General features: G+C 33.8%; 3 protein-coding genes across 4 annotated transcripts; all 3 read left to right on the top strand.

The window, feature by feature from the left end:
• The first annotated feature begins 7 nt into the window (after nucleotides 1–7).
• LOC139098425 (pre-mRNA-splicing factor CWC25 homolog) lies at nucleotides 8–2,061 on the top strand. The gene is made up of 2 exons (XM_070650629.1): nucleotides 8–468; nucleotides 641–2,061. Exons 1-2 carry the CDS (start codon nucleotides 145–147, stop codon nucleotides 1,985–1,987), a joined length of 1,671 nt encoding a protein of 556 aa, XP_070506730.1. The 5' UTR covers nucleotides 8–144; the 3' UTR covers nucleotides 1,988–2,061.
• Nucleotides 2,062–2,137: 76 nt separating this feature from the next.
• Nucleotides 2,138–4,521, top strand: LOC139098424 (DNA-(apurinic or apyrimidinic site) endonuclease-like). Its single transcript, XM_070650628.1, has 3 exons — nucleotides 2,138–3,667; nucleotides 3,730–4,238; nucleotides 4,323–4,521. The coding sequence occupies exons 1-3, from the start codon at nucleotides 2,243–2,245 to the stop codon at nucleotides 4,462–4,464; spliced, it is 2,076 nt and encodes a 691-aa protein (XP_070506729.1). The 5' UTR covers nucleotides 2,138–2,242; the 3' UTR covers nucleotides 4,465–4,521.
• Nucleotides 4,522–10,568: 6,047 nt separating this feature from the next.
• Nucleotides 10,569–22,662, top strand: Sdb (SAXO downstream of blistered). 2 transcript variants are annotated; one of them, XM_070650060.1, is made up of 6 exons: nucleotides 10,570–12,764; nucleotides 13,409–13,717; nucleotides 13,775–13,854; nucleotides 13,916–14,738; nucleotides 14,807–14,918; nucleotides 15,708–22,662. In XM_070650060.1, the coding sequence occupies exons 1-6, from the start codon at nucleotides 11,046–11,048 to the stop codon at nucleotides 22,565–22,567; spliced, it is 9,903 nt and encodes a 3,300-aa protein (XP_070506161.1). In that variant the 5' UTR covers nucleotides 10,570–11,045; the 3' UTR covers nucleotides 22,568–22,662. The 2 variants fall into 2 exon arrangements, with proteins under 2 accessions (XP_070506160.1, XP_070506161.1); XM_070650059.1 differs by having other exon boundaries at nucleotides 10,569–12,764; nucleotides 14,807–22,662.
• Nucleotides 22,663–26,051: the final 3,389 nt, after the last annotated feature.

Below are 26,051 nucleotides of genomic sequence, written 5' to 3' on the forward strand. Positions count from 1 at the left end.
GGACATGTAAACATCAAGGCGCAGTCACATTTGAAATTTCAAAATAGTTTTTGAAAATATTTAAAACACAATATCAAATAAATTGGAAATTTGGCTATAAATAAGGCACTAATTAACTAATCGCAACGATTAACACATTGAACAATGGACAATGAAGACAAGAAACTGGAATGGATGTATAAAGGCAAACATGACATCAACAGAGAGGACTTTTTAACTGGAAAGAAAGTTGACAAGCATTTTGAGGAAAATGAATTGGGAAATTGTGTTGAATTTGAATGTCTTCCTTCATCCATTGGCAGAATATCCAATGTTGGAACTGAGAAATACAGTCAAGTTGATATTTTGCGTAAAGAAATGGAAGATCCATTAATGCTCATTAAACAGAAAGAAATGGAGGCACGGCGGAAAATTTTGGAAAATCCACTAAAATTAAAAAAGCTGAATGAGATTTTGAAGAAGGAAAAGGTAAGCTTATTATTAAATTCATAAATTAAAGATTAACGGTTAGTTCGTTAAAATTTTTGAAAGTTTCGTTAAGTTTTCAAATCCCAAAGTACCGGTAAAATTTAAATTTTAGAATACCGGTAAATTTCTTTGAATCAAACTAATATTTGACATAATTATTAAAACATTTCAGAAGGAACCAGAAGGAAAATCATCAAAAAAGAAGAGCAAGAAAAGAACAAGATCCAGTTCGTCAAGCTCATCTTCCAGTGATTCTGAGGATTTGGACAAGTTACTTATGGAAAAGTACAAAAAATTACAAGGAAAATCACAGCCACAAGATGATGATGACGAGGAATCAAACTATGTTGACAGAAAATTCAAGGCACTTACCACAGAACTTGATAAAATAGCAAAAAAGAAGAAAAAACGCTCATCATCCAGTGACAGTTCTTCCAATGAACGAAACTCAAAGAGACAAAATCGTAATGACAAAATGGAATGGTCAAATGACAGAAGAGGCAATAATCGAAATTATGATTATCGTTCAAAACGTGGAAGTAGTCGTGAACGGTACAGAAGAGATAATTCACAAGAAAAGAGATACAACAAATACCGAAGTCGAGACCGTTCAGTAGAAAGGAAAATATCGGTAAATCGCGGCAGATCTCATGAGAAACGATTTGATAAAAACAGAAGTCGTGACCGATCCAGAGAAAGAAAGATGTTCAGTGTTCGTGGACGGTCACATGAGAAACGTAACAATAAAGACAGAAGTAGAGATCGTTCTCGTGAACGTAAAAGATCCAGTGACAGACATCGATCTCGTTCAAGAGACCAGAGAGTAAATTACAGAGACAGATCAGGTGAAGATAAGTACAGAAATCGCGACCGTTCAAGAGACAAAGTTGACAGATATGTTCGCCCAAAAGACAGAAATCGAAACCGATCAGCCGAAAAGTCATCCAGAAACAAAAGTCGAGAACGTTCAAGAGATCGTGGCAACAGGAATCGATCAGCATCCGTTGACGATTCACGCAGCAAAAAAGTTGAAAAGAAAATGTCAGTAAGTCCTCAAAAGTCTTCAGAATCTTCGTCTCCAGACGTTAGAAAGCTACAAACCACTTCCAAGCAGTTTGGCTTAGTTACAGCATCTGGCGAAAAAATTGAAATAACAAATAAAAGTGAAGTCAAAAGGTACACAAAAGAGGAACTGAAACCAAAACGTGAAGCTCCAAAAAAATTTGACAAAAATGTCAAGGCACAACTTACCGAAGAAGAAAAAGAGAAACGATATCGTGAAATGCTGTCGAATGCGGATTGGCGCGAAAAAGATAGGGAACAGAATGTAAAGAGATACAATGATGAAGTTGAAAAGGAACAGAAAACGTTTGAAAAAGATTTTGACCGAGATTTCATTAATAAAAATATAAAGCATGCTCAGGCACAAATTGGTTCATTGGAAAGTAGAATTAAGAGTAATGTGAATAATATTCAACGATCAGGGCAGTCAATGAACCAGAATTTTGCTAAACGTTAATAATATGTATTATTATAATTATTTTAATCAATACAGACGAATAAATGTTGAATTTTAATATAAAAGCTTGTGCTACGCACGGAAGTCATTAACGATCTTTTTATTTTTTGAATTTAAGTATTTGTGAGAAAAACTACGCCAAAAACGGATTTTAAACTTCAAATTTTGCTCGATAAACTTACATTTTAAGAAAAATAATTTTCAAGAAAGTATACGTTAATTAAGTCTAAAAGTTAGTCATATCAGTAACTAAACATGCCTAGAGTAGCAAAAGGAAAGAAAACCACTGAAAATAATAAAGTAAGTGCAGAAAAAGCCGACGAAAATGGAACGACGCCTAAAGATCAGGAAATTACAGAAAAATTAAGTGTCCAGGACGATAAAATCGATGAACCAGTACTTAATGGTAATGCTGAAGCCAAAACAACTGGTAAGGCTACAAAATCTGCAAAAGGAAAAAAGGAATCAAAGAATGAAATTGAAAAACCGGAACCAAAAACTAAAGGTGCTCAAAAAAAAGCGGCTTCAAAGGAAGTGACATCAAATGACAATAAAGCTGACGAACAAGTACCTGAAAATAAAAAACGTGCCACGAAGAAAAAGAATGATGAAGTTCCTGAAGAAACGCCAGCTGTCAAAAAACGAAACAAAAAAGAACCGGTTAGTAACGGAAAGGATCCAGAAAAAGTTGAGGAAGTGCAAAGTACTGAAAATAATAAGAAGGAAGCACCAAAAAAGCGTGGCGCTAAAGAAACGGCAAAAACAGAAGAACAACCAAAAGCTGACACAACAGAACCTGCAAAGAAACGCACGAAAAAGGCTAACGAAGTTCCTGAAGTTTCTGAAGACAAAAAGAAACCCGTACGAAGGCGAAATGCAGTTGATGAAGTACCTGCCGATGAAAAAACAGAATCTGAAAAGCCGGCTGCAAAGAAACCAAGAGGCAAAGCTGCCGCAAAAGATGAAAATGTAGCAGATGAGGATAAAGATGATGATTCTGAACCTGAAAAGCCAGCTCCAAAACAAACAAAAGGCAAACCAGCCAAGAAAGCTGACAACAAGGAAAAAGCTACTCCAAAAAAGGGAAAAGGAAAAGCTGCTGAAAAATCAGAAGAGACAGAACCGGTCACTGAAAGTGTAGAGCCAGCAAAAAGAGGCAGAGTCAGTAAGAAAGGAAATAAATCAGAAGATAAGACTGATGAAATTGAGGAAGAATCTAAGCCTGCACCAAAAAAGGCAAAAGCTTCAAAAAAGGACAGTAAGGAAGAAGATGAAGAAGTTGAAGAGCCAAAACCAACACCAAAAAAGGGAAAAGCCAGTAAGAAGACTGAAGATAAAGTTGATGGAAATGTTGCAGCAAAAGTGACGTCAAAAAAGCCCAAAGTCACTAAAAAGGACAGTAAGGAAGAAGAGAACTTAGACGAAATTGATGAAGAACCAAAGTCAGCAACACCAAAGCAAGCTAAAGGAAGAGCTGCTCCAAAAAAGACAGAAAAACCAGCACAAACAGAAAAGAAATTCCAGAACAGCATCGAGTCAGACTTCAATATTGACTTTAACATTAAAGAGAAATGGAACCTCAAAATAGTCACATGGAACATATCCGGACTTCGAAGCTGTGTTGATAAAGGCTGCGTTGAATATTTTAAGCAGGAAAGTCCAGACGTAATTTGCTTAAATGTAAGTATAATAGCTATACGGGTGACTTGATAATTTTCATGACTCATTATTTTTATACACAGGAAATAAAGTGCGGCACAGATGAGGAAATACCCGAAAAGATGAAATTAGAAGGTTATCATGCTTACTGGAATATTGCAAAAGGAATGCCTGGTGTTGGAGTTCTCACAAAACAATTTCCAGAAGAAGTATTTTATGATCTACCAGGACAATTTGCTGATGAGAAACGATTAATTACAGTAGAATTTAAGAAATATTACCTCGTCTGCTGTTATGTCGTTAATGCCGGTCGTGGATTGAAAACATTAGATAAGAGACTCGAATGGAATAAAGCATTTGATGAATATATTAAAGATCTTGATAAGAAGAAGCCAGTCATCATTGCCGGGGACATGAATGTTGCACACAGTGAAATTGATTTGGCAAATCCAAAGTCCAATCAAAAGAATGCTGGATTCACAAAGGAGGAACGCGAAGGATTCACACAGCTGTTGTCTTATGGATTTGTTGATACATTCCGTCAATTACATCCTGATGATAAAGCTTACACATTCTGGTCTTATATGAATAAGTGAGTAATTTACTTATTTTTTGAAAATTATTTCAAAGCTTGCTTTAAAACTATTATTAACTAAATATAATTTCATTTCCATAGTGCACGTGCCAAGAACGTAGGTTGGCGTTTGGATTATTTCATCACAAGTGAACGTTTTATGGATAAAGTGAAGGATAATGTTATTCGATCAACGATTAAAGGCAGTGATCATTGCCCGCTCGTTCTCTTCTTAGATTTATAATTTCTTTAACATTTTTATAAATTTTTCATTTTTTTACTAACAAATTTATTCTATTCATTCGTTAATTATTCTTTCATTATTGACTTATTTCATGAATTTACTTTGTGTTTCAAACATTCTATTATTATATTATTACTACCTCAGAAAAAGCTCTTATCTATTTCATTTTAAATTACGTTAAATTTCTTGTCATATATTTTCTATTGTATTTCGTTACAATAAATTTGAGCGAAAATTTTGTGGGCTTTTTTAAGGAATTGTATGAAGTTTCGGTAGAAAACATATATAAGAACATAAATAAAAACGCCTGATTCTTACTTTTTGTATTTAAAATTTTAAAATTTATAGGCTTTATTCAATTTTAAAGAAATTCTGATTTCGTTGTGATCTACTTGAAAAATTAATGTGGAAATATTCGAACCACCCTTTTCAATGGTGGGTAAGCTATGTACTGAGGCACACTAGGTTTGTTCAGAGGTCGAAGTCGACTCGACTCCATATGAAATTATAGATGACTTCGAGCTGTTGCTTTTTGGAAATGAACCGTATGCCGTGTGCGGTTTCGGCCGCGGCTCACCAGAAAGTTCTGCTGTGGAATAATAAGGTTGTCTATCACTGGACTATTAAAAGGCAGCAAAAAAGCAACAGTGACATATTGATTAGAATGTCGGCTTACCAACCCTAACGACCCGGGTTTGGTAGTCCGAAAGTTCCGATCTTTTCAGATTCAGTTGCTTTTTCGCTGTTTCCAGTCACACCAAATTGTGGCTAGGTACATAGCATTGGTATACCCTGGCCCGTGCAACTGTGCAGAGTTGGAAAATAGCAAAAAGACATTTATGGCAAATAATTTAAGATGGGTCATTCAATCATTAAGTATCACACAATAAACGAATTTTTAGATCCATTAGTTACATCCACTGGATTACATAGAATTCCCATTCATTCAACTCGAATTTCCGACAAAACTGCAAGGTTAGTCTCAATATCCGAGTTGCAATAAATCAAAAATAAAGCTTTAAAAACACCTTTATTTTGTAATTACGTGGGCACGATTCCCCCAACAGAGGCTAAACTTTCAATATTTAAAGGTAGAGTATTGAAGGGATCATGCAGTTAGTATGACTTCAAATGAGAAATATTCTCCATGTATTACATTGGAAACGTTAATGTAATACACATTGAACACTTTGGTTACATTATAAGGAAGACTATAATTAAATTAACAAACTTTTCCCATCCATAAAAAGCTCTAAAAAATTCAAATCCAACCGCAAAAATCACAAAAACCTTTTCATTCAGTTATTATCGTCCTATATAGCGCTTATTATTCACCAATCGTTCAAATCTTTTTGCACAAAATTCCTTAGTAATCTACAGGTGGATCACAAAATATTTTTTGGCAACATGCAAGAATTTCATATTCAGCATTAAAAGTCAATTCTCTCAAAATTACTCACGACAAATGTCGATAGCATTCAATAGTAGTAGTAAGATGAGAAAGAGTCTCGCTCAATTTACGACTGACTTAGTCGCCTACGAGAAGAAATATCAGCGAATATAAACATTTTATGAGGCATATAGGTGGTCAATAACGTTAAAGATTGTTTCCTTTTTAGTCAAAGATTTGCAATTATGTGTCTATATTTATAAATAGAAGTAAAAAAAATATACAGTAAATACATCGACATACATCACGTAACTTATGCGTTCGTTTTTTAGCAGCGATCAATGCATAATGTAAGGTTGTCGATGACTATTCCAATTCACTTGATACTTCTTATTAAAATCTGTTACTTTTAATTGAAATAAATGCGCTATTTGGAATTGATTTGACATTTGGAAATATAGAAATAAATGTGAAAGCTGATTATCTTATCAGAAAGGTACCTAATCTTTTGTGATTATATTTGCGGAGAATTTACGACTGGGATAATAAAAATAAAAATGTAATTTTGAAATGATTGCGAATGATATAAGCTCTGACTTAGTAATTTATGTGAATGACTGAAAGCAACAAGTTTTTTTTTTGTTGATATTTTGAAATGAGAACTAGATGAAAGGTTGTTGATAGATGATTGGATGGATGGTGCGCATTTTGGGTTTTGACTTTAGGGAGAGGACGAAGGGACGTAGACTGAAATGTTTGAGGCTTTTTAGTATTGAATATTAAGACTTTACATAGATTAATGTAGGATCATACCTAAAGAGGGAAAAGGGTAGGGTAAGTGCCAACCATACCCCTCAACCTTTGTTTTTGGACAAATTTTTTCAATCTGCTAAGGTTGTTCTGATCAAAACTTTCCAAAATAGTTTTTGAAAGATTTTATGCAAAAAGGGGTGTGAAACTATGCGTAAAAATTTTTAAAATCAGCTAAACTGACATTTTGTTGCACCAAGTATGCCTAATATTGCAATAGAAATCAGGAACAACCCTAATGGCTGTATTTTTGGCGCAATATAATGCCTAATTGACCTACAACCATTCAAGCAATAGCCTGCAACAACAACAAGCCTCAATCATAGCTCTATAAATAACTTTGTATAATAAAACAATCATATTCGCATTAATAAAAATGAGAGCAAAACAGCGCTCCAATCAATTATTTCTCATGACATTTTTCTATTCGGATGCAGTAATCACGTTAAGTGAACATGATGCTACTGCAATGTGCCTCTCGAGTTCTCAGAAATGTATTTTTCAATGACTCTGTCTTTCCAAAAAAAAAACAAAATGACATTGTACATTAATGACTAGCTTTTTTTACAAAGACATTAGTCACGAAAGAGTTAGCATGAAGAAAAATTTTTGCCAAATAAAGTTCAGCATTAAACTTTAAATTTTTTGTTTTTATATATCTTCTTAATAAAAGTCATCCTACGAGATTCGAGAGAAAATATTCAGCAGAGAAGAAAACGTCGTTAATTGACACAAATTGAAATATTTTGAGATATGTGTGAGACGAAGTAAAGAATTTATGAATTTATTAAATGTAAAGATCTGTTCTTGCTTGTTATTGTTTAACATCATGTTCGCTGAACTCCAAACTGAGGAAACTTTGTGTGTTCGTGAATGATTATTTACCCGAACAGCACTGAGTGTTCACTAGGGTGTCAGTATACCATCATTCCGATTAGACGCAAATTTGCCCAGACGGCACTATGATGGCTGACCTCGACTCATCATAACCTCGAAAAATGCAACTTTCCTCAATGTGCAGCTCGGGTTTCATATTTTGTATTGTTTTTTCTCATCGCAAATTTGGTATATTTTTGGATTATTCAGCTCTAACTAATGGATAAAAAAAAACTCGACAATAAATATAATTCATATCCATTTCCTTTGACTTGAACTCTTACAATGTCATTGAATTTATGAGCAAATACCAAAATTTAAACAATTATATTAGCTAATTTATATTTATAATGTGGCCGTCACCGGTTTCGGTGATAACGATAACTCAGAACTTGTGTATTGATTAGAAGAACACGATTTTTTTACAATCGGAACTTCTATGAAGCTTGTAGAAAAGCAAACAAATTAGACTCGCTCAATTTATGTGCATTAATCAATTGATATTTTCTTGATCGATTTGTTGTTTACGTTGATAATTAGAGTTTATATTAGCATACAAATATTAATTATTGTCTGTCTCTACGGTAGAATAAAAGCCTTTTTTGGAGGCACAATTCTATGATGACGTGATTCTTTGAATAAATAAAGCTGATAATAATTTAAATTAATGTTTATTGCAAGTGACGTTTGTTTGATAATTTGTTCGCTAATCCTGCTTGATATTTTTATTAGATTCTGACTCTAATCTTTATTTTATTAACTATTCTCTATTCTATTTTAATAAGGATTACCTTCAATGTAGAAAATATTTGTAACAGTCAAAATAAATTTGAAATTTTTCATCGAAATTTCATTTGTTTACAAATTTTGAAAATCATTCTCAAAACAAAAGATTGTGTCGGAATTTAATTAAAATTACTATTTCAAACTTCAAAAACAGCAAGATAAAAGTAATAATATGGTAAGTAATGTAAAATTTAATCGTTCAGTTGCGATTTTGCATACAAGTAAGTAAACAGTAATAAATTTTTTATTGAATTTGCATTTTTGATCATCAAGATACAAAAGTTTATCCTTTCTGTACGATTTCATTCAAGTAGCCTTGAATATAATTGCTAAAATTGAAACCTTCATTTATGGTCTGCATTTAAACTAAAACTGCTAAGTCTGCATTTAATATAAAGAAGAAACTCAATGTTGACAATAAATCATTGAATTTTTGTCCATTTGTAAGCAAAAAATACAATAATTAAAATTTTTTTATAATTATTTCTGATAGACATCAGTGTCTATTTAGCAGCATAAAGAAGAACTATTTCGGTTAACTTTCTTATTAAGTAGATCCAGTAAAAGAGAACTAGTGCCATTAATAACAACAGAAACCGGTAAGAATAGCCTAAATTTCATTGATTTCCATCCTTTCAAAATATCTGTGAGTCAAATTGGGACATAAAATGTTTAGCAGACAATACATACAACGGTATAAGCTTACGTCATTTTTAAATTAGCAAACAACAAGTTCACTGAAGTTTTGAGTGTTGTTCTGAAAATATTCGGGATTTTATTACAAAAGGTGAAAAAACATGAATTTTTGTCATGACTTAAGAATAAAAACAAAGCCTTGGCTGAAGTGCCTTAAAAAATATTGCATAAAGCAAAATATCAGGATGACCGATAACAAAAATCCACAAAAGTTGTTCTAAATATAAATAAGACGTGTAGGATTCCTTTTGTATAAACTTTAAATTACGAAAGTGTAAATGTCACACAAACTAAATTTTTTTATCATTCTGGTATCTTACTGTTTATTACTTTTTAAAACATTTCATAAAAAAAAAAATAAACAAACACGTCTGATTACATTGTAGGAGTTCACATTACAAACTGACATATAAAGACTCCAAGTTTGAACACAAATTGGCATTTTTTTCAATTTTGCGATGAGGTTTCTTTTAAATGAACGCCTGACCGGCATTCATGTTATCGATTTTCAATCGAAAAGCAAAGTAATTTCATTTTGCAAAAATTGATTTTTGTTTTGACTCCAAAAGGCAAAGAAAAGTATACATTTGGCACATGCATACAGCGTGAAATCGACTATTAAATCGACTTAACACAAAGAATTTGCTACGCCTCAATTATTCAGGCAGAAGAGTTTTGTATGTGCTGTATTAAAATTGAATGGAAATTTTATTTTATTCTACTTATTGCCAAAAAAAAAAATAAGGTTGAAAGTGTAATGAGTATTTTTATTCGATATTCTTATCTTAATTACGTTAGATGGCTGATAACCGCAATTTCGGCAACATCGCCTAATTAGAGAGAATGCATCATTTTTTTTGTGTAGATTGTAAGAAGAAGTAAAGCCTTTTGTTATTTTTTTATATTTTTGTACATCAAATTCTTCATTCTCCACACACACATAGCATAATTGGACGTCTGTAAGTAAATTATTGCCTTAAATATGGCAAGAGATGAGTCTTATATTTATTATTTATACAGCTTTCTCGAATGGATTTAAGAGACGAAAATAGGAGAGTAAAAAATGAACATTTTAAGAAACCTGTTTAAAAGTGCTTAGAAAGGCGTCGATTGCCGATATTGTCACAATTTTTTCATAATATACGATCTCAAGTAATAGACAGAGTAAATAAAGTTTTATGCGGAGTGTGCCACGAAGAGACTAAGATTTGAATGAAATTCAGCTGCATTGGATTGACGTAAATTTATAAAGTCACGCAAACATCATAAAAATTTAGTTTAATAGCTGCTCATTACCTCATCGTCACATCGAGAACTTTGAATATTGCACAACCATTTTTCCGATTATCATACGAGTAAATTTTTACATCATCCATACATATAGCTTCATTCTAATCTAGACTATATGGACATACATATTAAGTCCATGTAGGTGTGCAAAATTTCTTATTTTTCTCTCACGTTCGTCGCCTGTGCTCCCACTCTATATGCGAGCGAATGAAAAAAAAAAGCCTCCAACATTAGCGAATAATAAAAGTTGTTTCAACAATCTTTCGAGCTCAGTCTCATTGTGGCTTTCGTGGAGTGATCATCTGAAAAAATAAAGTAAAGAAACCAGAAAAGTGCTGTTTTATTCATTCATATTAATATATTTAAAGTGTATAGAGAAGAAAAAAAAAAATAAAGAATAAGAAGAGAAAAAAAAAAGAAAAATAAGGCAAGAAAAGGCAATATATATGAAAAAATATTTATAGTGAGTCAGTGCGCGGAGAAGTCAAACCATTTATGGTTATTTGTTGGTAGAAACAAGATCGCAGTTCATAAAATATATAAAAAAAAGTCAATTTTGAAATTGATCATCAAGTGCTGATACATAGATCTATAAAGTGTGTGAATATCATTAAAACATATTTCAATTATTCACATTGCCTTCAAACTGATATATGTAATTTATTGAATGATTAATTAAAGTTTACGATCAATTAATAAGCATTTGTGTGTGAAAAAAATAAGAACTACAAAAATGGTCAAGTCGAAAGTTAGTAATAAGAAGGAAGAGATGAAATCAATAATTTCACATTCGGTTGTGTCATCGGGTGAAGTCAGAAGCTCCCCACAGGGTGGTGGGGTCAAGACAATTACAGTTGCATCGCAACAATTGCCAATGCTTCAAGAGAAAATGGTTCAAAAGGATATTTCAAGTTCAGTGATGAAATCATCATCGTCGACAAAAGTCTCGTCCTCGTCACAGGAACAAAAGTTCTTTTCAAGTTCTACATCATCAACAAGCAGCTCAAAGGCTATTAAGTCTGGAAAAACTGAGCACTTAAAATCCCATTCGGATGACTTTCTACGTGGCGAAAGAATGTTGACTGATATCGATGCAAAACGATCTAATAATGGATCTGTTATTATCGAATCCACTGATTTACAAACATCATCTTCGAATGCCCAAACAGATTCTAATCTACAAAATTTAGTTTCTGTTGAAATTGAATCAAAAGATTCATATGCCCAGCACAAAAGCTCCAGCACAAATGAATTTCACACTACCACACATTCAACATTTAGTAGCAGCAGCCACAGCGCAGATCAAAATAGAAATGATGTAATCGCCGTTGAGAGTGGAAAAAGTAATGAAAAAAATTCAACTGTTGCAGTATCATCAACGAGCGGAGATCAGAGAAACGAATCATCATTAATTCAAGGCTCAAATGTGTCGTCATCAGCTACGTATGAGGAATTCTCTTCTTCTTCTAAGGCATCATCAAGCACTGTTAATAATGAGACTAAAGCGGCGTTCTCCAAAAATGCCCAGTCGTCAAAGACCATTAAAGGCACAGATGGAAAAAGTGTAGCAGACACCACAACAACATTCACATCTAAAGTGTATGACGACAAGACAAAAACGTGGGTGGTTGTTGAACAGTCATCGGTTAATGAAACCGATATTATATTGCCGGGTGCGAACTCAACAACACAAACAACAGCTATTAAATCTTCGTCATCAAATGACAATAGAAACACAATGACACTGAATAATAATAATAATAATTTGAATACAGCGACAACATCCACATCCACAACAACTGGACAAATTTCTTCCAATGTTGATTCAAAGAATATGAATATTGACTCAACAACAAATATGACGGTTGATTCATCAACCATTAATAATAAAATGATGCATTCCGATACAAAAATGACTTCAAAATCATCAAAAGAAGTTCTTGAGAAAAATATGAGTAGTAAGAAGGAATCTAGTCGAAATGAAAAAATTGTATCATCAACATCAAATGAAACAATTCAAGTTTTTGACTCAAAATCTAACACATGGATAAATGTTGATTCGAGTTCTTTTAACAAACAGAAACGTCCTTCATATCTACGATATCGTAGTCAAGATGAATCAGGCAAATGGCATACAATCTATAAGCGTAAATTGTATGATGAATTTAGCAAACAATGGCGTATTATAGATGAAAAGATTGTTTCAAGCGATGACACCACAAAACGTGCTGAATTTCCAGAAATGATTGAGAATATCGAAAATGCCACAAATGTAACGACCACAACATACACCACAAAAGTATATGATACAAAAACAGGCAAGTGGACGATCGTCGAGGAGAAATCCTATGTTGATTCTGAACCGGTTAATGTAACACAGGATATTAAACGTGAAATTGAAAAAGATCAACCTGACATAGCAAATATCATCACCACAACTGAGACTACAAAAGTAAGTGCATTTTTTATATCTATACATCAGTTAGAGTGACCAGATATGATTAAATTAGGTCAATTGAGTTTTCCATATTTTTATATTATGAGCTACACTGTTATGAAAGGTTTATATTAAACTTTATAATAAGTCATGACGTGATTATGATGAAAAAAGAGCTTGTGTAAAGCCATTCGTGAAGAATTAATAATTTATTCTACTTAAATCAAAATAGAATGATGGAAATAATTAGCATATTCAACCTCAATAAATATACAAAAAAGTGTTCTTTTTTCGACTAACAATAAGAGCGCTTACATGAGTCAAGCAATTTGTTGAATCTATAGAAATTCATTGTTTTTTAAAAGCCGCAAATGTATGTAAAAGAGAGAATAAAGTTACGCAACTTTTTTTTATGTCTATATCATCTTCAAGCGGCAAAATGTCTATCATTGTATTAGTCCGCTCATTTTAAGTTCAGTGAGAGAATTTGAGCGAGTGGAAAAGTTTGTTTACGTCTCTCACACTGGAAGCACGTGATTACTTACACATGTGTAAAAGCTCATATTTGTTTTGTTTATGGAAAACTTCCACACATATGGAACTTTTTGACGGTCACTATGTTTTGTAGTTTAAACTAATAATGTCAATTTAATTAATAGATCTTTGATGCAAGCACAAATAAGTGGAAGCTTATTGATGAAAAACAGCATACCGATTTTTATGAAAAAACTACCGAACATGAAGTTGATGATGATTTGCGATATCGAAAGAATATAATGGATGAAACGAATATCATTAATAATCAAGAAAGAAACTTACTCGAAGAAAATTTGAGGGAGAAACACATTAAAACAACTGACAGTGTTGACTTTATCCGTAGTGATCATTTGATTGATGAAAGTGTCTCGTCATCTGATTTAGTCAATCAAGTTATTGTTACAGAAGATGTTAGAAGTAGAAAGGATAAGGTAAGTTATTAAATTCCATACTTTTCTATGGCAATAATAACAATATTCAATTTATAGAAGAGAACCGACAAGACATTCCATAGTGAGGTGACAAATGTTCATAAGGAACAATGTATATGCGAAATGTGTACATGCGGGTACGTAGACTAAAATTAAAAATTTAGACACAAACTTTAATTAATTTTAATCATTTTATAGACGGCACAGATGTCCTCATGAACAACCAGAACATCTCACAGTAGAAGGCGATTTTTACATTCCAGAAAAACCTCAATATCAAATGGCTGAAAAACCAAAACCAATTCGACCAACAGATAATCTTATAATTGAAGGAACATTTGAAGGAAAACGAAAGACAACTGATGACTATAAAATGGTACATGTCGAACGTTCACAAATTATAAGACATGAGGATAATTTGAAAATAACTGATGGTCAGTTTTATGGACAAACAACAAGTAGAACTGACTATCAGAGAGAAGTCGAAAAAGATAAGCCTATTAGAAGAAACACATATACCAAAGAAGAAATAGAGAATTTAAATATGGAAACGACTGAAGTTTCAACAATACGTCGTCGAACATTCACGAAAGAAGATTTTGAAGCAACTAAACTTCCTCAAAAGCCAGATGATTCACCTGTAAAATATAAAAGAGTAGAAAGACCACAACAAATTAAGCCATCAGATAATTTGAAACCAGAAGGAGAATTTTATTCTCCTGAGAAGGAACAATTCCGTCCATCAGAAAGGCCACAACAAATCAAGCCATTGGACAATTTGAAACCAGAAGGAGAATTTTATTCTCCTGAGAAGGAACAATTCCGTCCATCAGAAAGGCCAAAACAAATCAAGCCATTGGACAATTTGAAGCCAGAAGGTGATTTCTATTCTCCTGAGAAGGAAAAATTCCGTCCATCAGAAAGACCACAACAAATCAAGCCATTAGACAATTTGAAGCCAGAAGGAGATTTTTATTCTCCTGAAAAGGAACAATTTCGTCCATCAGAAAGACCAAAACAAGTACGTATACATCAGATTCGTTTGTAAACTTAATTGAATTGTCGTTTTTTTTTTTAAATTCATTTTAGATCAGACCTGTTGATAACCTAAAGCAGGATGGCGACTTTTATCAGCCAAAGAAGGAAGAATTTGTTCCAGCTGAACGTCAAAAACCAGTCAAGCATGATGATAATCTAAAACCTGAAGGAGATTTCTACACACCAGAGAAAACACAATTCAGACCAGCAGAAAAGGTTACTCAAAAGAAACCAACTGATAATCTCAAAATGGATGGACCATTTTATGCACCAACAAAGGATGATTTTGTTCCTGCTGAACGTCAACAGCCTGTTAGACATGGCGATAATTTAAAACCAGAAGGTCAGTTCTATACTCCTGAGAAAACTCAATTCAAGCCTGCTGATCGTCAACAACCAGTCAGACATGAAGACAATTTGAAACCTGAAGGTGATTTCTATACACCAGAGAAAACCCAATTCAGACCAGCAGAAAAAGTTACTCAGAAGAGACCAACTGATAATCTCAAAATGGACGGCCCATTTTATGCACCAACAAAGGATGATTTTGTTCCTGCTGAACGTCAACAGCCTGTTAGACATGGCGATAATTTAAAACCAGAAGGTCAGTTCTATACTCCTGAGAAAACACAATTCAAGCCTGCTCCTGCTGATCGTCAACAACCAGTCAGACATGAAGACAATTTAAAACCTGAAGGTGATTTCTATACACCAGAGAAAACCCAATTCAGACCAGCAGAAAAAGTTACTCAGAAGAGACCAACTGATAATCTCAAAATGGATGGGCCATTCTATGCACCATCAAAGGATGATTTCGTTCCTGCTGAACGTCAACAACCTGTTAGACATGACGATAATTTGAGACCAGAAGGAAAGTTCTATACTCCTGAAAAGACTCAATTTACTCCAGCTGATCGTCAACAACCAGTCAGACATGAAGACAATTTGAGACCTGAAGGAGATTTCTATACACCAGAGAAAACCCAATTCAGACCAGCAGAAAAGGTTACTCAGAAGAGACCAACTGACAATCTCAAAATGGATGGTCCATTCTATGCACCAACGAAGGATGATTTTGTTCCTGCTGAACGTCAACAGCCTGTGAGACATGATGATAATTTGAGACCAGAAGGAAAGTTCTATACTCCTGAGAAAACTCAATTTACTCCAGCAGATCGTCAACAACCAGTCAGACATGAAGACAATTTGAGACCTGAAGGAGATTTCTATACACCAGAGAAAACCCAATTCAGACCAGCAGAAAAGGTTACTCAGAAGAGACCAACTGACAATCTCAAAATGGATGGTCCATTCTATGCACCATCAAAGGACGATTTCGTTCCTGCTGAGCGTCAACAGCCTGTTAGACATGATGACAATTTGAGACCAGAAGGAAAGTTCTATACTCCTGAAAAGACTCAATTTACTCCAGCTGATCGTCAACAACCAGTCAGACATGAAGACAATTTGAGACCTGAAGGAGATTTCTACACACCAGAGAAAACACAATTCAGACCAGCAGAAAAGGTTACTCAGAAGAGACCAACTGACAATCTCAAAATGGATGGTCCATTTTATGCACCAACGAAGGATGATTTTGTTCCTGCTGAACGTCAACAGCCTGTTAGACATGATGACAATTTGAGACCAGAAGGAAAGTTCTATACTCCTGAAAAAACTCAATTTACTCCAGCAGATCGTCAACAACCAGTCAGACATGAAGATAATTTGAGACCTGAAGGAGATTTCTACACACCAGAGAAAACACAATTCAGACCAGCAGAAAAGGTTACTCAGAAGAGACCAACTGACAATCTCAAAATGGATGGTAAATTTTATGCACCAACAAAGGAAGATTTTGTTCCTGCTGAACGTCAACAGCCTGTTAGACATGATGACAATTTGAGACCAGAAGGAAAGTTCTATACTCCTGAAAAAACTCAATTTACTCCAGCAGATCGTCAACAACCAGTCAGACATGAAGACAATTTGAGACCTGAAGGAGATTTCTATACACCAGAGAAAACTCAATTCAGACCAGCAGAAAAGGTTACTCAGAAGAGACCAACTGACAATCTCAAAATGGATGGTAAATTTTATGCACCAACGAAGGATGATTTTGTTCCTGCTGAACGTCAACAGCCTGTTAGACATGATGACAATTTGAGACCAGAAGGAAAGTTCTATACTCCTGAAAAAACTCAATTTACTCCAGCAGATCGTCAACAACCAGTCAGACATGAAGATAATTTGAGACCTGAAGGAGATTTCTACACACCAGAGAAAACACAATTCAGACCAGCAGAAAAGGTTACTCAGAAGAGACCAACTGACAATCTCAAAATGGATGGTCCATTCTATGCACCAACGAAGGATGATTTTGTTCCTGCTGAACGTCAACAGCCTGTTAGACATGATGACAATTTGAGACCAGAAGGAAAGTTCTATACTCCTGAAAAAACTCAATTTACTCCAGCAGATCGTCAACAACCAGTCAGACATGAAGATAATTTGAGACCTGAAGGAGATTTCTACACACCAGAAAAAACACAATTCAGACCAGCAGAAAAGGTTACTCAAAAGAAACCAACTGACAATCTCAAAATGGATGGTAAATTTTATGCACCAACAAAGGAAGATTTTGTTCCTGCTGAACGTCAACAGCCTGTTAGACATGATGACAATTTGAGACCAGAAGGAAAGTTCTATACTCCTGAAAAAACTCAATTTACTCCAGCAGATCGTCAACAACCAGTCAGACATGAAGATAATTTGAGACCTGAAGGAGATTTCTACACACCAGAGAAAACACAATTCAGACCAGCAGAAAAGGTTACTCAGAAGAGACCAACTGACAATCTCAAAATGGATGGTAAATTTTATGCACCAACAAAGGAAGATTTTGTTCCTGCTGAACGTCAACAGCCTGTTAGACATGATGACAATTTGAAACCAGAAGGAAAGTTCTATACTCCTGAGAAAACTCAATTTACTCCAGCAGATCGTCAACAACCAGTCAGACATGAAGATAATTTGAGACCTGAAGGAGATTTCTATACACCAGAGAAAACCCAATTCAGACCAGCAGAAAAGGTTACTCAAAAGAAACCAACTGACAATCTCAAAATGGATGGTAAATTTTATGCACCAACAAAGGAAGATTTTGTTCCTGCTGAACGTCAACAGCCTGTTAGACATGATGACAATTTGAAACCAGAAGGAAAGTTCTATACTCCTGAGAAAACTCAATTTACTCCAGCAGATCGTCAACAACCAGTCAGACATGAAGACAATTTGAGACCTGAAGGAGATTTCTATACACCAGAGAAAACCCAATTCAGACCAGCAGAAAAGGTTACTCAAAAGAGACCAACTGATAATCTCAAAATGGATGGTAAATTTTATGCACCAACGAAAGATGATTTTGTTCCTGCTGAACGTCAACAGCCTGTTAGACATGATGACAATTTGAGACCAGAAGGAAAGTTCTATACTCCTGAGAAAACTCAATTTACTCCAGCAGATCGTCAACAACCAGTCAGACATGAAGATAATTTGAGACCTGAAGGAGATTTCTACACACCAGAGAAAACACAATTCAGACCAGCAGAAAAGGTTACTCAAAAGAGACCAACTGATAATCTCAAAATGGATGGTAAATTTTATGCACCAACGAAAGATGATTTTGTTCCTGCTGAACGTCAACAACCTGTTAGACATGATGACAATTTGAAACCAGAAGGAAAATTCTATACTCCTGAGAAAACTCAATTTACTCCAGCAGATCGTCAACAACCAGTCAGACATGAAGATAATTTGAGACCTGAAGGAGATTTCTATACACCAGAGAAAACCCAATTCAGACCAGCAGAAAAGGTTACTCAAAAGAAACCAACTGATAATCTCAAAATGGATGGTCCATTCTATGCACCATCAAAGGATGATTTCGTTCCTGCTGAACGTCAACAGCCTGTTAGACATGATGACAATTTGAAACCAGAAGGAAAGTTCTATACTCCAGAGAAAACTCAATTTAAACCTGCTGATCGTCAACAACCAGTCAGACATGAAGACAATTTGAGACCTGAGGGAGATTTCTATACACCAGAGAAAACCCAATTCAGACCAGCAGAAAAGGTCACCCAAAAAAGACCAGTTGATAATCTAAAACCAGAAGGAGAATTTGAAAAACGCCCTAAACAAGAATATCAAGTAGCTGAAAAAACTACGCAAATTCGTCATGAAGATAATTTAAGAGTAGAAGGAACGTTCTATACACCTGATAAACCACAGTTTAAACCTGCTGAGAAAGTTACTCCCAAGAAACCAACAGATAATTTGAAACCAGAAGGAGAGTTTGAAAAGCGTACAAGAGAAGAATATCAAACTGTTGAGAGAGTTACACAAGTTCGTCATGAAGATAACTTGAAAGTAGAAGGTACATTCTTTACTCCAGAAAAAACTCAATTTAGACCAGCTGAGAAAGTCACTCAAAAGAGACCAGTAGACAATCTGAAACCAGAAGGAGAGTTTGAAAAACGTCCCAAACAAGAATATCAAACAACTGAAAGAGTAACTCAAGTTCGTCATGAGGATAATTTGAGAGTTGAAGGAACATTCTACACTCCGGACAAGCCTCAATTCAAGCCTGCTGAAAAGGTCACACAGAAGAAACCGGTTGATAATTTAAAACCAGAAGGAGAATTTTATAAACCTGAAAAAGGTGATTACAGACCTGGTGAACGCCCTACTCCTAAAAAGCCAACTGATAATCTTAAACCAGAAGGAGATTTTGAAAAGAGAACAAGACAAGAGTATCAGACAACTGAAAGAGTTACACAAGTTCGTCATGAAGATAATTTGAAAGTTGAAGGTACATTCTACACACCGGAAAAGCCTCAATTCAAGCCTGCTGAAAAGGTCACACAGAAGAAACCGGTTGACAATTTGAAACCTGAAGGAGAGTTTTACAAACCTGAAAAAGGTGATTACAGTCCTGGTGAACGCCCTACTCAGAAGAAACCAGTTGATAATCTTAAACCAGAGGGTGAGTTTGAGAAACGACCCAAAACAGAATTCAGACCAAGCGAAAAGGTTACACAGATTCGTCATGAAGATAATTTGAAGGTCGAGGGTACATTCTTTACACCAGAGAAAACTCAATTCAAACCAGCTGAAAAAGTTACTCCTAAAAAACCTATCGATAATCTCAAACCGGAAGGAGAATTCGAGAAACGACCAAGACAAGAGTATCAGACAACTGAAAGAGTAACACAAGTTCGACATGAAGATAATTTAAGAGTAGAAGGAACATTCTATACTCCAGATAAGCCACAATTTAAGCCTGCTGAGAAGGTTACGCAAAAGAAACCGGTTGACAATCTTAAACCAGAAGGTGACTTTTACAAACCAGACAAAGGCAGTTATACTCCTGGTGAACGTCCAACTCCCAAAAAACCAACAGATAATCTTAAACCAGAAGGTGACTTTTACAAACCAGACAAAGGCAGTTATACTCCTGGTGAACGTCCAACTCCCAAAAAGCCGACAGATAATCTCAAACCAGAAGGTGAATTTGAGAGACATACGAAACCAGAATTTAGGCCAGTCGAAAAGGTCACACAAGTTCGTCATGAAGATAATTTGAAAGTTGAAGGATCGTTCTATACACCAGATAAGCCACAGTTCAAGCCTGCTGAGAAGGTTACACAGAAGAAACCTGTTGACAATCTCAAACCAGAAGGTGACTTTTATAAACCAGACAAAGGCAGCTACACTCCTGGTGAACGTCCTACTCCCAAAAAACCGACAGATAATCTCAAACCAGAAGGTGATTTTTACAAACCCGACAAAGGTAGCTACACTCCTGGTGAACGTTCTACTCAAAAGAAACCAACTGATAATTTGAAAATGGAAGGTACAATGACTGTCACAAAACGAAATGAGTATGGTCAAAATATAGAAAATGCTTCAACAACTCACGTTAAAGGAAAGCATACATCAACAGTAAAATCCTCAATTGTATTGGGTGAAGATTCATCAGTCATGAGAACAACTAATCAAATAAATTATAACAAAGCTGTAAAACGTACTAATGAAATAATTGAAAAAGCTCCAATGAAAGAGGATGATATGAAACGTGATGGTGCAATTATGGTAACAACCAAAAAAGTCACAACAGTTCTTAAAACACCTGGTGATAAGAACAAAGTTGTCGGTGGTCGAAAGAATATGTCAAGTATTTCATTTGACAATGAAAATGAAAATATTGTGATAAATCGTCAGAGTAAGGTTAATGTTGTTAACAATGTTAAGGATAATAAGGTAATAAGAGATAGCTCTCTAATGTCTCAGACATCTGAAAAAGTCGTGAATGGAGTAACATCGTCTTCCGTTACAAATGGTGAAGCTCGTCATTCAGTTCACTCTTCTCAAACTACTGGTTCGAATATCCAATCATCATCAATTAAGCAATCTACTTCATCTTCACATGTATCCATGTCAACATCGCAAAACATCTCAAATGTTCATAATCAACAAAGCATTCATAATCAAAATATCTCGAACGTTAATCAACAAAGCATTCATAATCAAAATGTCTCCAATGTTAATCAACAAAGCATTCATAATCAAAATGTCTCAAATGTTCATAATCAAAATGTTCATAACCAAACTTCATCAAATGTTAATCAACAAAACATTCATAATCAAAATACTTCAAATGTTCATAATCAAAATGTTCATAACCAAACTTCATCAAATGTTAATCAACGGCAACTACAAAATCAAATTGGTTCTAACATCCATCAACAACATTCACATAATCAAAACATTTCAAGCACACAAAATATTTCAAATATTAATAATCAACAAACTGGCATGACAACATCATCACAATCCTCTGTTACAAAACAAAGTCAATCAACAGCAGAGTCTCATCATCATCGTAAGAGCGTGATAACAGAATCATCAGAACAAATGTCTAATGCAATTTTAACACGCAAGACAGATCGTCAAAGTGATATGGCTAATGCAAAGGGCTTAAGTATTACAGGTGCACAACAACGAAAGAGTATCAGCAATTTGCATGAACAGTCACAATATTCATCAAATGCTCAAGGAATTGATCGTAAGAGTTTGAGCTATATGCATAGAACAGGAGGAGGTGGAACTACTGAACATTATCATTCAACAGAATGTCAATTGCATCCACAACAAACATCAACAAGATCCTCGTCTAATTCTTATCAAACAATTCAAGGACAAGATTCTCATGGAGGATCACATGGTCGAAGCGGATATGAAGTTAGAAATTATGAAAGGTCATCCGGTGGACAACAGCTTTCGAAGAATACACAATCATCAATAAGCTTTGGTCAAGCAGATTCTAAATCATATCACCAAGAATCGTCATCAAAACAAATTTCATCTAGTTCAGTAACAAGAAATATGTCATCATCAGCTATCGGCTCGAATTCACAATCGATGTCATCAGAGTATAGAATCATCGGTTCTCCATCAAATCAATCATCATCAACAGTAACGACAACAAGAGTAACACCAGTTGCTGGAGCATCTTCTGTCCATCTTGCAAATCAAAATCGAACAGTTCGACGACATCAAGGAAATTCCTCAAATATAGTCTTTGGATATGATAATAATGCATCCTCACAGTCTCGATTCTCGTCAACATCACGCACAGAATATGTTAAGGATTCGTTCAAACCGTGCCCTGCAAGTCATCTAGATAAGAATCATCTGAAGCAAACTAGAACGACAAAAGCGCACCAGTTCTATCTCCGAGAAGAATAAAAAGAAAATTAATATAAATGACATTAATTTTTAATTATTATATTTTGTGAACTAATAAATTAACCAATAAAAAAAATTATATTTTCTTCTAATAATTTCATATACTGCATGCCATTATTGTCAATTAACAAATCAGTCATAAATAACAAATTAACAGCGAAAAAATTATATTTTTTTTTATCATTTTTGGATTATTTCTTTATGTATTCGAGAAATGAATGAAGGATTTAATAAAATTATTTTGAATTTTAATGAATTTTTAAATGCAGCTATTAAGGCATGGTTCCATGAATTTTAATTTCAGATGCTTAATAAAGTGCCGATTGTCGTAGGTTGATGACAATATTTACTAAATTATCATTCGAGTGCAATTGATCACGTTCACATGGAACGTGCTGTCTTCAGTTATGTATGCATAAAATTACTAGTTTTAGCGTAATTCCTCTGTCAATCTTAAGAAAAATCGAATAAATTTGCACAAATTTTTCATTTTTATAACAAATCTTTTCAATGTTTTTTATAATAAATGTTAAGATGTTAATTCATTACACTAGACACAGGCTTTCATGGAAAAAAAGGCAGCTTTACCACATAAATAGTGCATTTCTTGACATTAACCTTAGACCTTCGACATGCTTACTTCGTAACTTGTATCAGATAGTAACGGATAATTTTTTATTATCATATTATGAACATTAATTACATAAATTTTATGTAGGTTTATGTACGATGTTATACACATCAGCATAACGTAATAAATGTAAGGTGAATAAATTGACATGATTCGCTGTGGGTGAGCAGCAAAATAAAAATATTTGCTTAAAAAAGAATTATTTATTAGAATTTTGACTGGAATTTTGATTCGTTGACTTAAATTGTTGCTATATAATTTGAATATGACTATTTTGAAATAGTTTAGCATATTTCTGGTACTTAAAATGCAAATTTATGCAAAATTAAACTTTTCTCTTTACGACAATATATAATTAGATTTGCATACATTGAGACAACTTTAGAACTTATTTCCCTGTTTTCTACTTTCAACTAACAAGGTGAAAAATTTGTAAAATCATTAGCCATGTAAGTGGCTTGATATACAACTCTAATACTTAATGGGTGTCAAAAGTCTATATTTTAATGCTATAACTATCCAAAATTACAGATAATTGGATTACATTAATGGATATAAGGTTTAATTGAATTACATTTAATTCTAATAATTTTAATGCGACTATAAAATTTTCTTAAATTGGATTTACCAGAACCATTTATCCTCATAAACATGCAAGAAACTTACTCAACATTAATTATCTCTCATTATAATTAAATAAGTGAATGACTGAGTAAGTGAGGCAAAGCAGCAAATTAAATAATTGTTAAGAAATGTCAACAACTATCAGTTGTCTATTTGCAAACTGTCAGAAGTGTACGAAGAGATGAAACAACTCGATTACTGTAATAATACATGAATAGTCTTTGGCACCTTCCTCTTTTTTGCGACTCTTTCACACAATAATTCATTCATCTGTCATGAGAGTCAATAGTCGTGCCTGCAAAATTCATCATGCTAATTTGACTGATGTTGCAGTTTCATTTTCATCATCACAATCCGCGATGCATAGATTGTGAAATTTTTATTTCTTTTATGTTACAAACTTTTTACGAAATTCTTTATAAAAAACCTTTTTTTTTCTATTGTTGGGTGTTATTTGATGCCTTAACCACAAGAATGATATTTGTGAAGGCAGTAGAAAAAAATTGTGAACGGATTTATTTCTGCTCTTTCTCGTCAACAAGTTGAAATGTGATGAAATTTATTTATATTAGTCATAGCATGAAAATGTTCTGTCAAGTCTCTTTTTTTGTTTCGCAAAAAACTAAGATTGAATTAACAGCAATGAGTAGCTGCAATATGTGGAGTGGTACAAAAATTATTTCTTGTACTTAAAACGATTATGGAAGAAAATTTTTCTTTTGAATATTTTCCAAGAGATCGATGTAAATTGTCTGTTAGGCTTGCTGGTTTGCATGCTGTTTAATTGAGATTTTCTGTAAGATTATTACGGTTTAATGTGTTTGACAGTAAGAATATTTTGTAATTTTTCACAGTGTGGTAAATGCAATAATTGTTAATTGTTGCCATTATTTCATGATTTTTATTATTTTCAATCTGTTACAGCTCATAAATTTGAGTATCTTAGATGCCCTTTTTTGCAGGCTTCTTGGAAAGTTCTGTGAATGATATCGGAAAGAGTTAAATTCAGACTTTCGTATCCAAATGAATATTTAACCTAAAATGTCATCAAATCACTAACTCAGTGGTGGGCAACTTGTTACTTTTCGAGGCACACATTGGGAATAAGCCTCTACCAAAACCGCAAACGGCAAACGATTCATGGAATTTACAATTCTTTTGATCGGAACACTGGCATGACGCAGCACAGTCTAATGAAGCTTTTAAAATTCAATTTCAGATTACAAAATACTTCCAGTTCAAAACAAAGTAAACCAATCCAAAAATGCAGCATTAAATTAAGCTATTTGAATAAGAATTTGTACTTTTTTTCATTTCAAATAAGCGGTAAACAAAACCTTACAATTAGCAACATGATACTTGCTTAAACTACATTGATCTCTGGATATTGAGCAATGAAAATTATAAATCCCTATAATTTGACTCATAATGTGAACCAGTCTCAAATTAAAACAGCATTTAGAGCGTTACAAAATCTGTTATAATTTCGACCTGATTCATGCACGAAGCAGCAAGGAAGTGGAAGCGGAAAAATTTATTTACATTTTTGTATCTTAAATTAAATTTTATCTTGAAAAGTGTCACAAAGTATATATCTCATTCAAAAAAAAATTAGCATTTAAGCCATTCGAATCTACACAATAAAGATAACGTATTGATTGTGTCAACAAGTCTTTGAATGCTAATAAGCAGTGCTGAATGCAGTGCATGAATGATGAAATTATTTATATTTTTTTGCAGTTTGTTGGCGGCTTTTTCAGGCTGATGGATGGAAAATACACAAAATGTTAATGACTTCGACCGCAACAAAACAGCTTTACTATGTACTACATTTTAACAATTATGTTTTCAATTCATAAAAATGCATGCATACGACGATTGCCTTAAATTTTTGCGCCTTTATATTTCCATCCGAACTCCGGTTAATAAAGGTTGAAATGCGCGCGCGCAAATAGCAAAGTTGAAAACTAAGAGGGAAAATAAGAGATTTCGAAATATCAATCTGGAATTTGACTTTAACATTTGAGTTATTTTTTATAAAAATTATATATATATTTTTCCATTCTTGCAGTCGAAAAAGTAACAACCAAAAGGCAATTAATTGCGATGTTTTTTCAATGTTAAACTTGTTAGGAAATAAATTGTTTCTATTAAGTATTTTGTTGTTGCTTTTGTAAATTAGATTAGAAAAATTTAATTGCTGGTGTTAAAAATAATGTATAAATTACC

The sequence above is a fragment of the Chironomus tepperi genome, unplaced genomic scaffold (assembly GCF_022539635.2).
Source record: "Chironomus tepperi strain 1889 unplaced genomic scaffold, CSIRO-AGI_Ctep_v1 contig_445, whole genome shotgun sequence".
NCBI lineage: Eukaryota > Metazoa > Arthropoda > Insecta > Diptera > Chironomidae > Chironomus > Chironomus tepperi.